This window comes from Pelobates fuscus, chromosome 10 (genome assembly GCF_036172605.1).
Source record: "Pelobates fuscus isolate aPelFus1 chromosome 10, aPelFus1.pri, whole genome shotgun sequence".
Taxonomy (NCBI): Eukaryota; Metazoa; Chordata; class Amphibia; order Anura; family Pelobatidae; genus Pelobates; species Pelobates fuscus.
In genome coordinates this window covers 1402022-1418195 of record NC_086326.1, presented here as the reverse complement: position 1 = coordinate 1418195, position 16174 = coordinate 1402022, and the positions used below count along the sequence as shown (strand labels likewise).

The window sequence follows — 16174 nt, the reverse complement described above, 5'->3', positions numbered from 1 at the left end:
AAAATAAGAATGATATTAAATGAAACATGAAAATAAACAATAAAGTTAAAAAAATAAAATAAAAAAATAATATAAAAATAATAAAATAATGATGATAAAAATGGAAATAAATGTAAAAATAATCAATGTAAATTAAAATATATATATATTTCAATCAAAAAATTATATAGGGACAGGATCCATGTACATTGTGACTGTAGAACCATGTAAATTAGAGAAAACAAATAATATCTATCTCTGCACATTGGGACCTCTGGGCTCCAAAGTGCATAACTGGTGGATCCAAAAGGTCTCACACTGTGCCAGTTTTTGGCCCCTGTTTTCACCTCCAGTGTGGTTCGATATGTTCAATACCCAAACATACCAGTTTATTAAAACTGAAATGGGGGCAGTTGTTACAATGCACTGGGACTGAGTGATTGGTCATCTTTTTTCTGATAAAGTTATGATGTTCTAGGAGTCTTATTTTAAGCTTTCTTTATTTTTCCCAATGTATTGTTTGCCGCATTGACACTGTAGTAAATAAACCACATAGTCTGTGTGGCAACTGATCGTGCTCTTAATCAAGTATTTTTTCCCAGTGCTGGTACTGGCAAAGTCTTTTTGAGTGTCTCTTGTATTCCCTATCGTTCTACATGCTTTACATGTTAAGCAACCTTTAAAACCAGCATTTGTATTCATTTTTATTAAATCCTGTTTAGCATTTTTAAAACTATATCTAGGAGCTAAACTGTTTTTGAGATTCTTTGATTTTCTGAAAATTATTGGGGGATAATCGGGAAGAGAGGATCCCAGAATGTTATCCTCTCGTATTATCGGCCAGTATTTAGATATTGCCCTCTTAATTTAATTATGATCAGTATAACATTTTGTACTAAAAGCATGATCAAACCTATTTGTAGCTTTATTGTCATCGCATTTTTTTTTTTTTTGGCTTATCCTGAAGCAAGTTGCCTCTATTTATTTTCAAAAACCTTTAGTTCTTTCTCTAGATGTTTTTTTGTCATATCCCTTTGCAATAAGTTTGTTTTGTTTTTTACCACTGATGCTTGGGTTTGGAACTCCTTGAATCTGGAACAGTAACGACGCACCCTTATAAATTGACTTTTGGCAATGCCTTGGAGCCAGGGATCATAGTGACAGCTTCGTCTATGCACAAAGCTGTTTCCATCGGTCTTTTTAAAGAAACCTTTAGAAATCACATCGGATCCTCTACTCGAAAGGGTGACGTCAAAAAAATGAATTCTGTCTCTGTTCCATTCAGACACAAATTTGAGATTGTATAAATTGTGATTCAAAAAATTAATTTTCAGTACCCTGCCAAATGATGAGTATGTCGTCTATATACCGCCGCCAGAGGACCAGGTCTCGTCTCCAGTCATGCTCTGTCCAAACCACAAGTTCCTTCCACCTTCTCATGTAGATATTGGCATAACTGGGAGCGAACCTGGTCCCCATGGTGTTTCTTGTCAGTTGTAGAAAGAGCCTATTGTCGAACATAAAAAAGTTATGTTCCAAAATGAAACTAATAGCCTGTAGGATAAATTCTTTGAATGGGTCTGAAATATCTGCGTCATTTTGTTTTATAATTGTGTACAAGAAGGTAATGTCTAAAGTGGCCCAACTGTAATGGTCTTTCCATTCTATATTGTCAAGTTCCTGCAAAATGGCTTTGGTGTCTTTTATGTAAGAGGTGGCATGCTGTGCATAAGTTTGTAGAGCAGAATCTATAAAAGCTGAGAGACCCGATGTAATGGAATTAATTCCACTGATGGTGGGACGTCCAGGTGGGGAGGTAAGTGATTTGTGAATCTTTGGCAAAAAATAAAATATGGGGATAACCGGATGAAAATTATACAGGAATTTAAAATTTTTAGATGTTCTAACACCTTGTGATTGTGCTTTCTCTAGAAATTCTTTAAACACTTTATTGAATGACTCAGTGGGATTGTCACTTCAATATATGATTTCTATCTCCCAAAATTCTATATGCCTCTGTTTTGTAAAATTCTGTAGTCATAATGACTATTCCCCCCCCTCCCCCCCGTCCGCTTCCTTGATGACAAGATCCTCTCTTTCCGCCAAATCTTTTTAGGCAGAGGGATTCCTCTCTTGTCATGCCCATCTTTGGATTTGTCCTATCTAAGCTTATTTTATTTAGTTCTTTTTGTACCAAATTAAAAAAGGTTTCCAAATGTGACCCTTTACACCTCTAAACCTATCTAATCTATTTGATTCGTTATCAGCTGATGGTGTATGATTAATAATGGGAAATTTTAGAAAGTGTCTTTTTATTGTTAATTTTCTAATAAACTTTTGTAGATCTATAAAAGGTTCGAAATTATTAGATTTACAATTGGGTGCAAATTTAAGACCACGATTTAGCACTTTGATTTCTAAATCGTTTGTCAGATTCTTTGGACAGGAAGTTTATTTGTATATTCTCTGGTCCGTGTTTGATCTTTCTCGGTTTATAGCGTAATCTATCTGTAGTGCTGAGAACCTGTTGGGTTGATCCCATTGGTTCTTGCTGGAAGTAACTTGTTATATGTTTGTCCTTTGGCCAAAGTTCTTGTGATTTGGTGACACATCACCTCTATTTGTTAGATTAGTTGCCTGATGTTCTTTCGGTCGGCAATCTCTATTTATGTAGTGGGAACATCCTGGGAGAGTATTGTCTTTTTGGATTCTTTGGTTTGTGGGGGGAGGAGTCTCTCTAATATTCACTCTCACATTTGGGTTAACTGAGGAATTCCTCCTTGTTACCCCGTCATTATCACTACCAATCTTTTTTTCCCCCATATCTTTGTTTTGGTGATTTATTTTCAAAATGTCTACTTTGGTTATTGAAGCCATTTCTAAGGGGTGTCTGTTTAAATGGTGCCCCATTCAAGTTATTTCTCCCCGGATTATAAAACTTCCTGCTGGTTATATATATGTCCTATCCCCGTTATAGTTCTTTCTTAGACTATTTTGTAAGAGTGTTTTTAGTTGAAAAGGTATCTCCTTATTTTGTCCTCTTTATCCCTTTTTGTATTTTTTATTTTTGGAATGTGAGATTTTTTTATCTAAAATCTGCAACCTTTGGCACATCTCCTCATTTTTTACTTTATTTTCCGTGTTATGGATATCTAGGGGATGTTCATCGTCCAATTTTCTAATATCGTTCTCTACTTTTTCTTTAATTTCTTTTGAATGTTGAATGATTAAATTTATTAATTGTAGAGAACAATTATAGAGGACTTCATCCCATTTCTTAATAAAGGTTTCATTTTCGCAACCAAAAGCGGGAATCTTTTCGATCCTGAGACCTCTGGGAATTAGACCTTTACATAGTTCTCCGAAAAAGAGATCTCCTACCATTTTTTTGTGTATGTTAAATAATTTCTCTTTAATCCCCCCCCCCCCCCCCCCAAAAAAAAAATAAAAATAAAAAAAAAAAAAAATATATATATATATATATATATATATACATATATACATACACTGAACAAAATTATAAATGCAACAATTTTTTGGCTCCCTTTTTTTATGAGCTAAACCCAAAGATCTTTCAATGTACACAAAGGCCTATTTCTCTCAAATATTGTTCACGAATCCGTCTAAATCTTAGTGAGCACTTCTCCTTTGCCAAGATAATCCATCCACCTCACAGGTGTGTCATATCAAGATGCTGATTAGACAGAATGATTATTGCACAGGTGTGCCTAAGGCTGGCCATAGTAAAAAGCCACTCTAAAATGTGCAGTTTACTGTATTGGGGGGGTTGTCCGAAAACCAGTCAATATCTGGTGTGAACACCATTTGCCTCACGCAGTGCAACACATCTCCTTCGCATAGAGTTGCTCAGGTAGTTGATTGTTGCCTGTGGAATTTTGGTTCACTCCTCTTCAATGGCTGTGCGAAGTTGCTGGATATAACGCCGATCCAGAGCATCCCAAACATGCTCAATGGGTGACCTGTCCCGTGAGTATGCTGGCCATGCAAGAACTGGAATGTTTTTAGCTTCCAGGAATTGTGTACAGATCCTTGCAACTTGGGGCCGTGCATTATCATGCTGCAACATGAGTTTATGGTTGTGGATGAATGGCACAACAATGGGCCTCAGGATCTTATCACGGTATCTCTGTGCATTAAAAATGCCATCAATAAAATGCACCTGTGTTCGTTGTCCATAACATACACCTGCCCATACCATACCCCACCGGCACCATGAACCTCGATCCACAACGTTAACATTAGCAAACTGCTCACCCACACGACGCCATCTGCCCTGTACAGTGAAAACTGGGATTCATCCTTGAAGAGAACACCTCTCCAAAGTGCCAGACACCATCGAATGTTAGCATTTGCCCACTCAAGTCGGTTATGACTACGAACTGAAGTCAGGTCGAGACCCCGATGAGGACGATGAGCATGCAGATGAGCCCTGAGATGGTTTCTGACCGTTTGTGCAGAAATTCTTTCGTTATGCAAACCAATTGTTGCAGCAGCTGTCCGGGTGGCTGGTCTCAGATGATCTTGGAGGTGAAGATGCTGGATGTGGAGGTCCTGGGCTGGTGTGGTTACATGTGGTCTGCGGTTGAGAGGCCGGTGGGATGTACTGCCAAATTCTCTGCCGCCTTTGGAGACTGCTTATGAAAGAGAAATTAACATGCAATTCACGGGCAACAGCTCCGGTGGTCATTCCTGCAGTCAGCATGCCAATTTCACGCTCCCTTAAAACTTGCAACATCTGTGGCATTGTGCTGTGTGTTAAAACTGCACATTTTAGTGGTGACCTTTTATTGTGGCCAGCCAAACGCAAACCTTTGCAATAATCATGCAGTCTAATCAACATCTTGATATACCACACCTGTGAGGTGGATGGATTATCTTGGCAAAGAAGTGCTCACTAACACAGATTTAGACAGATTTGTGAACAATATTTGAGAGAAATAGGCCTTTTGTGTACATAGAAAAAGTCTTAGATCTTTGAGTTCAGCTCATGAAAAATGGGGGCAAAACCAAAAGTGTTGCGTTTTTTAATTTTGTTCAGTGTATTTATATATAACGTGTGTGTGTGTGTGTGTGTGTGTGTGTACATTTATATATATATATATGTATATATATTGTGGCAGAAGCAGCCACCAGAGACTATTATTTACAATGTATTTATCCGTAGCTCTATATGTCAATGCACATAATGTATATTGTACCAGCATGTTAATGTAATCGGTTCCCGAGCCCGATATACTTACCCGGTTCGGGAACCGATTAAAAGTACCGAATGCCAGACCACCCTGCTGTGGTCGTGTGTCTCCTATTAAGAAGGAAACAAAGTTACACATATCGTTATTGGGGTTGTGGGTGGCCGCCGTTCGCCTAATCTCCACGTGGCGGCGGCCATCTTAACTGCCGAACAGCGGTGTTTGGTCGTCGGGCGTCTGGAACTAAAATCGGACGCTCGACTAACCAGACACCGCTCAGACCTCCAGGATCGCCAAACCGTATGATTCAAACTGCCGAACGGCCCGCCGTTCGGTAGTTTGGATTCCCCAGACTAGGGGATTCATCCGAACGGAAGATTGGGGTCGGATGGCTGAGATGTTCGGCACTTTCTAGTCAGTGAAATAGACCGACTACAGGGCCAGAATCTATGGAGCTGTTTTCGGCTACTGTGTCCCTGCAGTCGGTCAAATCTTTAAATGTCTGTAACTCCCGAACCCCTGGTCTGATCTGGGTGAAATTTGAATATGTTACTCACCCAGAGCAGACCTACCAGGGGACCCCTCAATTGTCATCGTACCCCCCGTATTTAGGGGACATTCAGAAACTGGGGAAAACTCGGTTCCCACTAATGAATTTACCTGCTAATCTAAGGGGAGGAGAGGGAGGGGAGGTGATTGTGAGGTGATTGGTTGTTTTGAGTTACCTCCCTTGCATGGGAAAAAGCCATAAAAGAAATTGTGTGAATAAAGCTGACAGTTGACCTCCAAGCTATGTGTCGTCTAGTTCTTGGAGGGAAGGGATTGTGACTACGCTACCCGTTTGATACCTGTCTTGGATTGCTGTTCCTGTCTACCAGCGGAGCTACCTTGGATCATACCTCTACTCCGCTACAATTGGTGGCAAGCGACGGGATCGTACTACACAGCAAGAGGCATTCAGCAGGAATTAAAAAGGACTGAATGGAAACGGATTATACCCTCTTGAAACGGGACACGCTAAAAGAATTACTGGAAGCGAGAGGGAGGATAGCAGGCAACAAAACAAAGGCTATCCTAATCGCAGAACTCATGGAAGGAGACAGAGTCGCAGCTGCTGCAGCACCTCCAAGGGAGGGGGAAGAAACTGAGTTTACCAGGGAATATAGGGCCAGGATGGCTCTATTCTCACCAGCCATGGCAGCGCAGAAAGCAGACCAGGTGTACAACGATGTACAGGCCCTCTTTTTGCAGCGATCAACGCAGGGAAGCGCAACATCTGCCCCCACCCCGCCAGCAAAAGCTAAAATACCGTACCAGGTATTCAAAGCATTTAATGATACCGAGGGGGACATTGATGGCTATTTACAGAACTTTGAACTTTTGTGCCAGCTGCATGCCATTAGCACTGAAGACCAAGTGCCAGTGCTAGCGGGTAACCTATCCGGCCGCGCAGCAGATGCCTACCGAGCTATGCCGGCAGAGGATATCCGAGACTATCAGAAGGTAAAACAAACCTTGCTCGCACGGTATGCCATTACACCTGAAGCATACCGAACACAGTTCCGGAACTTACCCAAATCAGGAAAAGACTCACATGCAGAATTTGCACACCGCCTACAACGGGCAGCTAACGGGTGGCTTGAGGCAGCCAAAGCCGTCACGGCCCAAGAGATCCGGCAGTTGATGATGCTGGAACAGTTCTACGAACGTTTGTCCCCAGAGCTACGGATCTGGGTAAGAGACCGTAAGCCCCGTACTCTGCACGAGGCCGCTCAACTAGCAGATGAGCATCAGGACTCCCGGCGGGAACAGCATTTATCCATTAAAGTGCAATCCACGCCAGCTGTTCCCCGGCTTACCCCAGTAAATCTGCCCCGACCAGGGGGGACATACCAGTCCCAACCCCCCCGGTACAACAACCGGGCATCTATCCGGTGCCATGCATGTAACCAGATGGGTCACATGCAACGAGACTGTCCCCAAAACCGGGCCAGACCGGCCTGGACCCCTCAACGACCACCAACCACTCCCCGAGCCGCCGTACACTGCTATCAGGGCAGGACCTGGGCTCAACCTTTCACCTCTACCCAAATGGAGGAACCCTTGGGCACCCTCCATGAGGTAAACCCGGTCCAGGCGGCATCAGACAACCGCCAAGGCCACCGGCAAGTGGTCCATGTGGAGGGCAAGCGGCTGGAGGGGCTAAGAGATTCTGGGGCCACCATCACTCTGGTACGGAACCATTTAGTGGGCCCGAACCATCTCACTGGAGACTGTATTGCAGTTCGAGTGGCAGGGGGAGCTATCTACAAGGTACCCACTGCTAAACTACATTTGGACTGGGGAGCGGGGGCAGGACAAATTGAAGTAGGGATGATGCAGGATCTACCTGCCGATGTGATTTTGGGGAACGATTTGGGGGAGCTAACTTCCGCTTTTGTTACCCGGCCTCCTCCACAGGAAGCTTATCCGGTCGTCACCCGTCAACAGGCTCGCACCACGGCACCCCACCTTGACTCTGAGGCTCAGGTAAGCACAAACCCCCCTGATCACACTGTATTACCCTGGGCTGCCCCATTAGAATTTGGTAGCGAGGTCGCCCTGGACCTGTCCCTACAAGTTTACAAGGACAGGATAGATAAAAAGCAGACTGGCAGAGAGGGGGAGAGATATGCTTGGAATAAGGGGTTATTATACCGGTATGCAGAAAAGGTAGTAGCCGGGTCAATTCCTGTACCCATTAAACAGTTAATTGTGCCTCGAAGGTATAGACTAGAGTTAATGCGGATCGCCCACGACATTCCCATGTCCGGACACCTTGGGATCAGCCGAACCAAACATCGGCTGCTGCAGAACTTCTTCTGGCCAGGGATATCACAGGATATTAAGCAGTACTGTAATACCTGTGATACCTGCCAGAGAGTGGGAAAACGGGGGGACCGATACAAGGCCAAACTACACACCCTGCCCATAATTGAAGAACCCTTTAGCCGGGTAGCGGTAGACATTATTGGACCGCTGAGACAAAAAAGCCCGTCTGGCAAGAAATACATATTGACCGTGGTAGACTATGCCACTAGATACCCCGAAGCAGTAGCCCTGACGAATGTACATGCGGAGACCATAGTAGACGCCCTCATGCGTATATTTACCCGTATGGGGATCCCCCGGGAGATCATTTCGGATCAGGGTACCCAATTCACGGCCGAGGTCACGCAACAGCTTTGGAAAGTATGCGGGGTCCGAGCTATCCTTAATTCCCCATACCACCCCCAGTCCAATGGCCTCTGCGAACGGTTTAATGGGACCTTAAAACAAATGATCCGCACGTTCGTAGCCACCCAGAAGAACTGGGAGCGGTTCTTACCCCATCTCCTGTTCGCCTACCGAGAGGTGCCCCAAGAGTCCACTGGGTTCTCTCCCTTCGAACTGTTGTTCGGAAGGAGGGTAAGGGGACCCCTAGACCTAATAAGGGAACACTGGGAGGGGGGAACGACCATTGACGGCACCCCTATCGTACCCTATGTGTTGGAGTTTCGGAACCGCCTGGAGGAATTGACCCGGGCTGTGCGCAACAACCTCCAGGCAGCCCAGACACGCCAGCGCCAATGGTATGATAAGGGAGCCAGGGACCGCAGCTTTCAGGTCGGCCAGAAAGTACTAGTCCTACGCCCCGTCCCTACTGACAAGCTACAGGCTTCCTGGCGGGGCCCATTCCAGGTGGTAGAGCAGGTCTGCGATACCACCTATATAATCGGCCCCTGCGCCGGGACCGGGGACAGACGCATGTTCCATGTGAACATGCTGAAACCCTACCACGAGCGCACAGCGGAAGTATCCGCCATCTGCGCCTCGGCTGCGGAGGACACCGATAACCTCCCCCTCCCTGACATGCTGGCCCGAGGAACGCTACAAGAGGATCTCGCAGCCGTACAATTAGGAGACCGCTTGAATCCCCAGGAAAAAGCTCAGGCCCAAAGTCTAATTAGGGAAAAAGGAGCCACTTTTTCCAACCTCCCGGGATACACCCCGTTAGCTACCCATCGGGTAGAAACCCTAGATCCGATCCCACTCCGGCAACCGCCCTACCGCATTCCCGAAGCAGTGAGGGGGAACATGTACAAGGAACTGAAGGAAATGTTGCAGTTAGGGGTAATTGAGCATTCGGATAGCCCCTGGGCATCCCCCGTAGTCCTCGTGCCGAAGCGGGATGGAACTACCCGCTTCTGTGTAGATTACCGAAGGCTCAATGATAAAACCATATCCGATGCCTATCCCATGCCCCGGATAGACGAGCTATTAGACAAAATGGCTAGGGGGAAATACTTAACCACAATTGATCTTTGTAAAGGATATTGGCAAATTCCTCTAGCCGAGGACGCTATTCCCAAGTCGGCCTTCGTCACCCCATTTGGCCTGTACCAATTCCGGGTCATGCCATTTGGGATGAAGAACGCCCCGGCCACCTTCCAGAGGATGGTGGACCGACTATTGGACGGGTTTCAGGAGTACGCTTGCGCCTATCTAGACGACATAGCCATCTTTAGTTACTCCTGGGCCGATCATCTAGACCATATCGGAGCAGTACTAGACCGCATCCGGGAAGCCGGACTGACCCTCAAGCCCAGTAAATGCCATATAGGGATGGCCGAGGTCCAATACCTCGGACACCGAGTAGGCAGCGGCCACCAAAAACCCGAACCAGCCAAAATAGAGGCCGTAGCTAAATGGCCAACCCCCCGCACTAAAACCCAGGTACTAGCCTTTTTGGGGACGGCAGGGTATTACCGAAAGTTTGTACCTAACTACAGCGCCCTAGCCAAGCCCCTTACCGACTTAACCCGCAAGAACCTTCCCAAATTAGTAGTATGGGCCCCAGAGTGTGAACAGGCCTTCCAACTCCTAAAAAATGCCCTTGTTAATGCCCCTGTGTTGGCTGCTCCCGATCCGACTAAACGCTTTCTCGTCCATACAGACGCTTCAATGTTCGGATTGGGAGCAGTACTGAGCCAGATCGGAGCCGATGGCGGTGAACACCCCGTAGCTTACCTCAGCCGAAAACTTTTACCCAGAGAAGTAAGCTACGCCGCCATCGAAAAGGAATGCCTTGCCGTGGTGTGGGCCCTCAAGAAACTACAGCCCTATTTGTATGGACAAACATTCTCCCTGCTCACAGATCACAACCCGTTGGTCTGGCTGAACCGGGTGTCAGGAGACAATGCCAGGCTGCTGCGCTGGAGCTTAGCGCTTCAGCCCTTTGATTTCAATATCCAATATCGCCCGGGGAAGCTCAATGGAAATGCTGACGGGTTATCCCGACAAACGGAACTAGACAAGTGATCTGTAGGTACTCCTCCAGACATCCCCAAGCCGATCCGTTGGGATCAGACTGTGTATGCTGGCTTGGTTCTGGGGGAGCATTGTGGCAGAAGCAGCCACCAGAGACTATTATTTACAATGTATTTATCCGTAGCTCTATATGTCAATGCACATAATGTATATTGTACCAGCATGTTAATGTAATCGGTTCCCGAGCCCGATATACTTACCCGGTTCGGGAACCGATTAAAAGTACCGAATGCCAGACCACCCTGCTGTGGTCGTGTGTCTCCTATTAAGAAGGAAACAAAGTTACACATATCGTTATTGGGGTTGTGGGTGGCCGCCGTTCGCCTAATCTCCACGTGGCGGCGGCCATCTTAACTGCCGAACAGCGGTGTTTGGTCGTCGAGCGTCTGGAACTAAAATCGGACGCTCGACTAACCAGACACCGCTCAGACCTCCAGGATCGCCAAACCGTATGATTCAAACTGCCGAACGGCCCGCCGTTCGGTAGTTTGGATTCCCCAGACTAGGGGATTCATCCGAACGGAAGATTGGGGTCGGATGGCTGAGATGTTCGGCACTTTCTAGTCAGTGAAATAGACCGACTACAGGGCCAGAATCTATGGAGCTGTTTTCGGCTACTGTGTCCCTGCAGTCGGTCAAATCTTTAAATGTCTGTAACTCCCGAACCCCTGGTCTGATCTGGGTGAAATTTGAATATGTTACTCACCCAGAGCAGACCTACCAGGGGACCCCTCAATTGTCATCGTACCCCCCGTATTTAGGGGACATTCAAAAACTGGGGAAAACTCGGTTCCCACTAATGAATTTACCTGCTAATCTAAGGGGAGGAGAGGGAGGGGAGGTGATTGTGAGGTGATTGGTTGTTTTGAGTTACCTCCCTTGCATGGGAAAAAGCCATAAAAGAAATTGTGTGAATAAAGCTGACAGTTGACCTCCAAGCTATGTGTCGTCTAGTTCTTGGAGGGAAGGGATTGTGACTACGCTTCCCGTTTGATACCTGTCTTGGATTGCTGTTCCTGTCTACCAGCGGAGCTACCTTGGATCATACCTCTACTCCGCTACATATATATATATAAATAAAAAATTATTATTATTATTTTTTTAAATGAAGAGGAATCCTGATGCTGACGTAATTCCACCTCTGTTGGTTCAGTTGTAGATGGATATAGGAGAAAATAGACCATTTCTATTAAAGGAACACTATAGGGCAGGGCTGTCCAACCTGCAGCCCCCCAGATGTTGCTGAACTACAACTCCCATGATTCTTTCAATGAAAAGGATAGCCAGGGTATCCTGGATATTGTAGTTCATAACATCTGGGGGGCAGCAGGTTGGACAGCCCTGCTATAGGGTAAGGAACAGAAACCTGTATTCCTGACTCTATAGTGTTAAACACTATCTAGACCTCTTAAATATAGAAAAATCGTATCTGCTGCTGATGGCTCTGTCCCTGATCTGCCTGCTTGGCTGACATCATCAGAAGTTGTGTTCTGAGCCAATCACAATGCTTTAACATTGGATTGGCTAAACTTGTCAAGGAGGCAGATCAGGGGCAGAGCCAGCACAAGTCAAACACAGCCCTGGCCAATCAGCATCTCCTCATAGAGATGAATTGAATCAATGCATCTCTATGAGGAAAGTTCAGTGTCTCCATGCAGAGGGTGGAGACAATGAATGGCAGCACTGCCCCAGGAAGCACATCAGGCAGCCATCTGAGGAGTGGCCAGAGAAGTCTACTAGGCTGTAATGTAAACACTGCATTTTCTCTGAAAAGATAGTGTTTACTGCAGGAAGCCTGAAGGGAATGATTCTACTCAACAGACCAAATACAATAAGCTGTAGTTGTTCTGGGGACTAGAGTGTACCTTTAACTATGCTGTCCAACATAACCTAAGTATATCATTGGCCAACTGTTTCAAAACTGGTTTATTTACATAGGGACCCTCATTTATATTGTAGCCAAGCTCCTTCACTAGCAGGCATACAAATATTTTCAGACTTTGGGATTTAACTACTAAACAATGATTACGGATACACACTACACTACACACCCTGCATTCATTATATACACACACTACACAAACACACCCTGCATTCATTATATACACACACTACACAAACACACCCTGCATTCATTATATACACACACTACACAAACACACCCTGCATTCATTATATACACACACTACACAAACACACCCTGCATTCATTATATACACACACTACACACACACACCCTGCATTCATTATATACCCACACTACACAAACACACCCTGCATTCATTATATACACACACTACACAAACACACCCTGCATTCATTATATACACACACTACACAAACACACCCTGCATTCATTATATACACACACTACACAAACACACCCTGCATTCATTATATACACACACTACACAAACACACCCTGCATTCATTATATACACACACTACACAAACACACCCTGCATTCATTATATACACACGCTACACAAACACACCCTGCATTCATTATATACACACGCTACACAAACACACCCTGCATTCATTATATACACACGCTACACAAACACACCCTGCATTCATTATATACACACGCTACACAAACACACCCTGCATTCATTATATACACACGCTACACAAACACACCCTGCATTCATTATATACACACGCTACACAAACACACCCTGCATTCATTATATACACACGCTACACAAACACACCCTGCATTCATTATATACACACACTACACACACACCGCATTCATTATATACACACACTACACAAACACACCCTGCATTCGTTATATACACACACTACACAAACACACCCTGCATTCGTTATATACACACACTACACAAACACACCCTGCATTCATTATATACACACACTACACAAACACACCCTGCATTCATTATATACACACACTACACAAACACACCCTGCATTCATTATATACACACACTACACAAACACACCCTGCATTCATTATATACACACACTACACAAACACACCCTGCATTCATTATATACACACTACACAAACACACCCTGCATTCATTATATACACACACTACACAAACACACCCTGCATTCATTATATACACACACTACACAAACACACCCTGCATTCATTATATACACACACTACACAAACACACACTGCATTCATTATATACACACACTACACAAACACACCCTGCATTCATTATATACACACACTACACAAACACACCCTGCATTCATTATATACACACACTACACACACACCCTGCATTCATTATATACACACACTACACAAACACACACAGCTCCCCATGTCTAAACACACTGCATCCACTACATGTGGCACGTATACTTTGTGCATTTACCTTAAGAAATTGTTTATTTTTTCAAAATGGTAAATGTACAGAATATCGGCAAGTTATCGGCTTTCGGCCTGAAAGTTCACAGATTATCGGTATCGGCTCTAAAAAAAAAAATCAATATCGGTCGATCCCTAATTATGAAGTATTCACCTAAATAGCTGAGCTGCCTTGAGTTTACAATGCCCCTTTAAGCTCACCTTGATTCCCTATTTAGTAAATACCTTGTGTTTCCCCAGGTGGTTCTGGTCAGGAGTGTAAGATCCGCTAAGAATAATAGTTTTACCCTGTGATTGATTACAATGCACAGAAGTGCAGAATGAAATAATGTAAATGGCTTTAATGCCATAGTACGTAGCAGCAAGGGGCCATGAATTAGGATTTATTTTGACAATCACTGTTGAGTCAGAATCCTTTTTTACAGCATTTAAATTGTTTATTTTAATTTGTTCTCATTAACGTTTCCATTTATTATTATTTTTTATTTCTTTTCTTCCTCTCAGACCTCCCATGGTGGCTTCTGCTCATTCGACAGAAATCTCTGATTGGTAAACTGCCAGACGGACATGAAATTTATAAAATTACAAAGATTGCGGTCTTACCCCTCTCCAGCACTGAGCCTGAGGATCTGGAACTAGAGGCAAGAATGCAAATTCTATCCATCAGCAATACTAGTTTAAATATTATTTATTTTTACATTTAGAGTGTTCTTGTTGATGCTTAGATTCAGAGGGTGGTAAAAACTAAAAAATGTAAATTCTCAGACTAAATCTTTAATATAAATAAAAAAAACAGTGCATCGCTTGAAAAATGTTTAAAGGACCACTATAGGGTCAGGAACACAAAACATGTATTCCTAAACCCTATAGTGTTTAATCCACCATTAAGGTGGCTTAGTCCCCTTAGAAAATGTTAATACGCCCCTTTTATTTCCAGCGCCGCGCGGGTCTGCCGATGCTGGGACTGCCACTGAACCGCCTTCTTGGTGACATCATCAGCATTTCCAATTTTTAACCAATCCAATGTTTTCCCATAGGGAAAACATTGGATTGGCTGAAATCGGCAAGGAGGCGGGGTCAAATGCTGTTTTGGCCAATCAGAACCTCATTGAATCAATGCACCTCTTTGAGGAAAATTCAGTGTCTTCATGCAGAGCGTGGAGACGCTGAATGGCAGTGGTGCTTACTGTGCAGCACTGAGCCAGGAAGCACTGCAACTGGCCACTTGGTGGTGTCCCTAGGGGGCAATGTAAACTCTGCCTTTAATCTGAAAATGCCTGAAGGCAATGATTATACTCACATTAGGCTGTAGTTGCTCTGGTGACTATAGTGTCCCCTTAAGACATGTTATAGGGGATTTTTATTCGAAGGCAAATTTCACAGACCGTGTGTGCCTTCAGAAACCTCAGATTTGTATCCTGCTGGTTCTCCAAAATACAGCAGTGCTCCACGTGTGTGTACCTTTGCCACATTGTTTGGGAAACTATAAGTCATCTATTTGTCAATGTTGACATATCTCTTTGCCTCCTTTCCATAGAAGCTGTTTTTTGTGACACTAACTTTGTCATAATGCTGTCACTATTGCTAATGCTTGCTAACCTTTTGTAATGAGTTCACCTTCCTGCCCCACATGCTGCAGTATTTCAAAACCGAGCATTCAGAAAATTCACACACAAAAGGTTTAATATATTTATTCAAATCTGCTAAAATGTCAAACCTCTCAAGCAGTATGTAGCGGAGCTGCAATATTAAAATCCATATCTTCGCTGGTACACTGTAGAACATCCAAAAGAAGCGCAGGGTAGCAATAAAATCCCAATTTCCCCAGTAACCGGATGATACACCGTTCTGGGAGTCAGCTGATTTGTATTCAGCCACAGCTGGCATTTATGCAGCTCCCCATGCAAGGGGTTTCTTCATTTACGGTTGGACCTGAGTGGAGACATGCAACAAATAAACATTTCCCAAACTCCTCCTCTGTACCAGGGGGATGATTAAGAACAACTCTTTGATTACATAATCTCCCAGGTACAGAAAACATACAATATTTATAAATGGTAAGAAATACATTTTAATACTTCCGAACTCCCCAAACTTTGTCGCATAGCTGGGATCTGAGCGCCCATTTTGTCAAAATATCCCTCCGATCCGTCTGGTGGTTTCGGAATGCTATTGGAGTAAAGTTCATACTGGTCAGCCACGAGGTGAAGCCCCAGAACCGTTCCAGAGATTACTAGGCTTTGACCGGTCTTCTTACGGGAGTATAAAACATAGAAAA

General features: G+C 44.2%; 1 protein-coding gene across 1 annotated transcript in view; it reads left to right on the top strand.

The window, feature by feature from the left end:
* The window catches only part of INPP5F (inositol polyphosphate-5-phosphatase F), a 161145-nt gene that overhangs the window by 44856 nt on the left and 100115 nt on the right, over positions 1-16174 (top strand). Inside the window, exon 3 of the mRNA XM_063434243.1 lies at positions 14401-14537. Within this exon, the coding sequence (XP_063290313.1) occupies positions 14401-14537 (137 nt within the window). The remainder of the gene's footprint in view (positions 1-14400; positions 14538-16174) is intronic.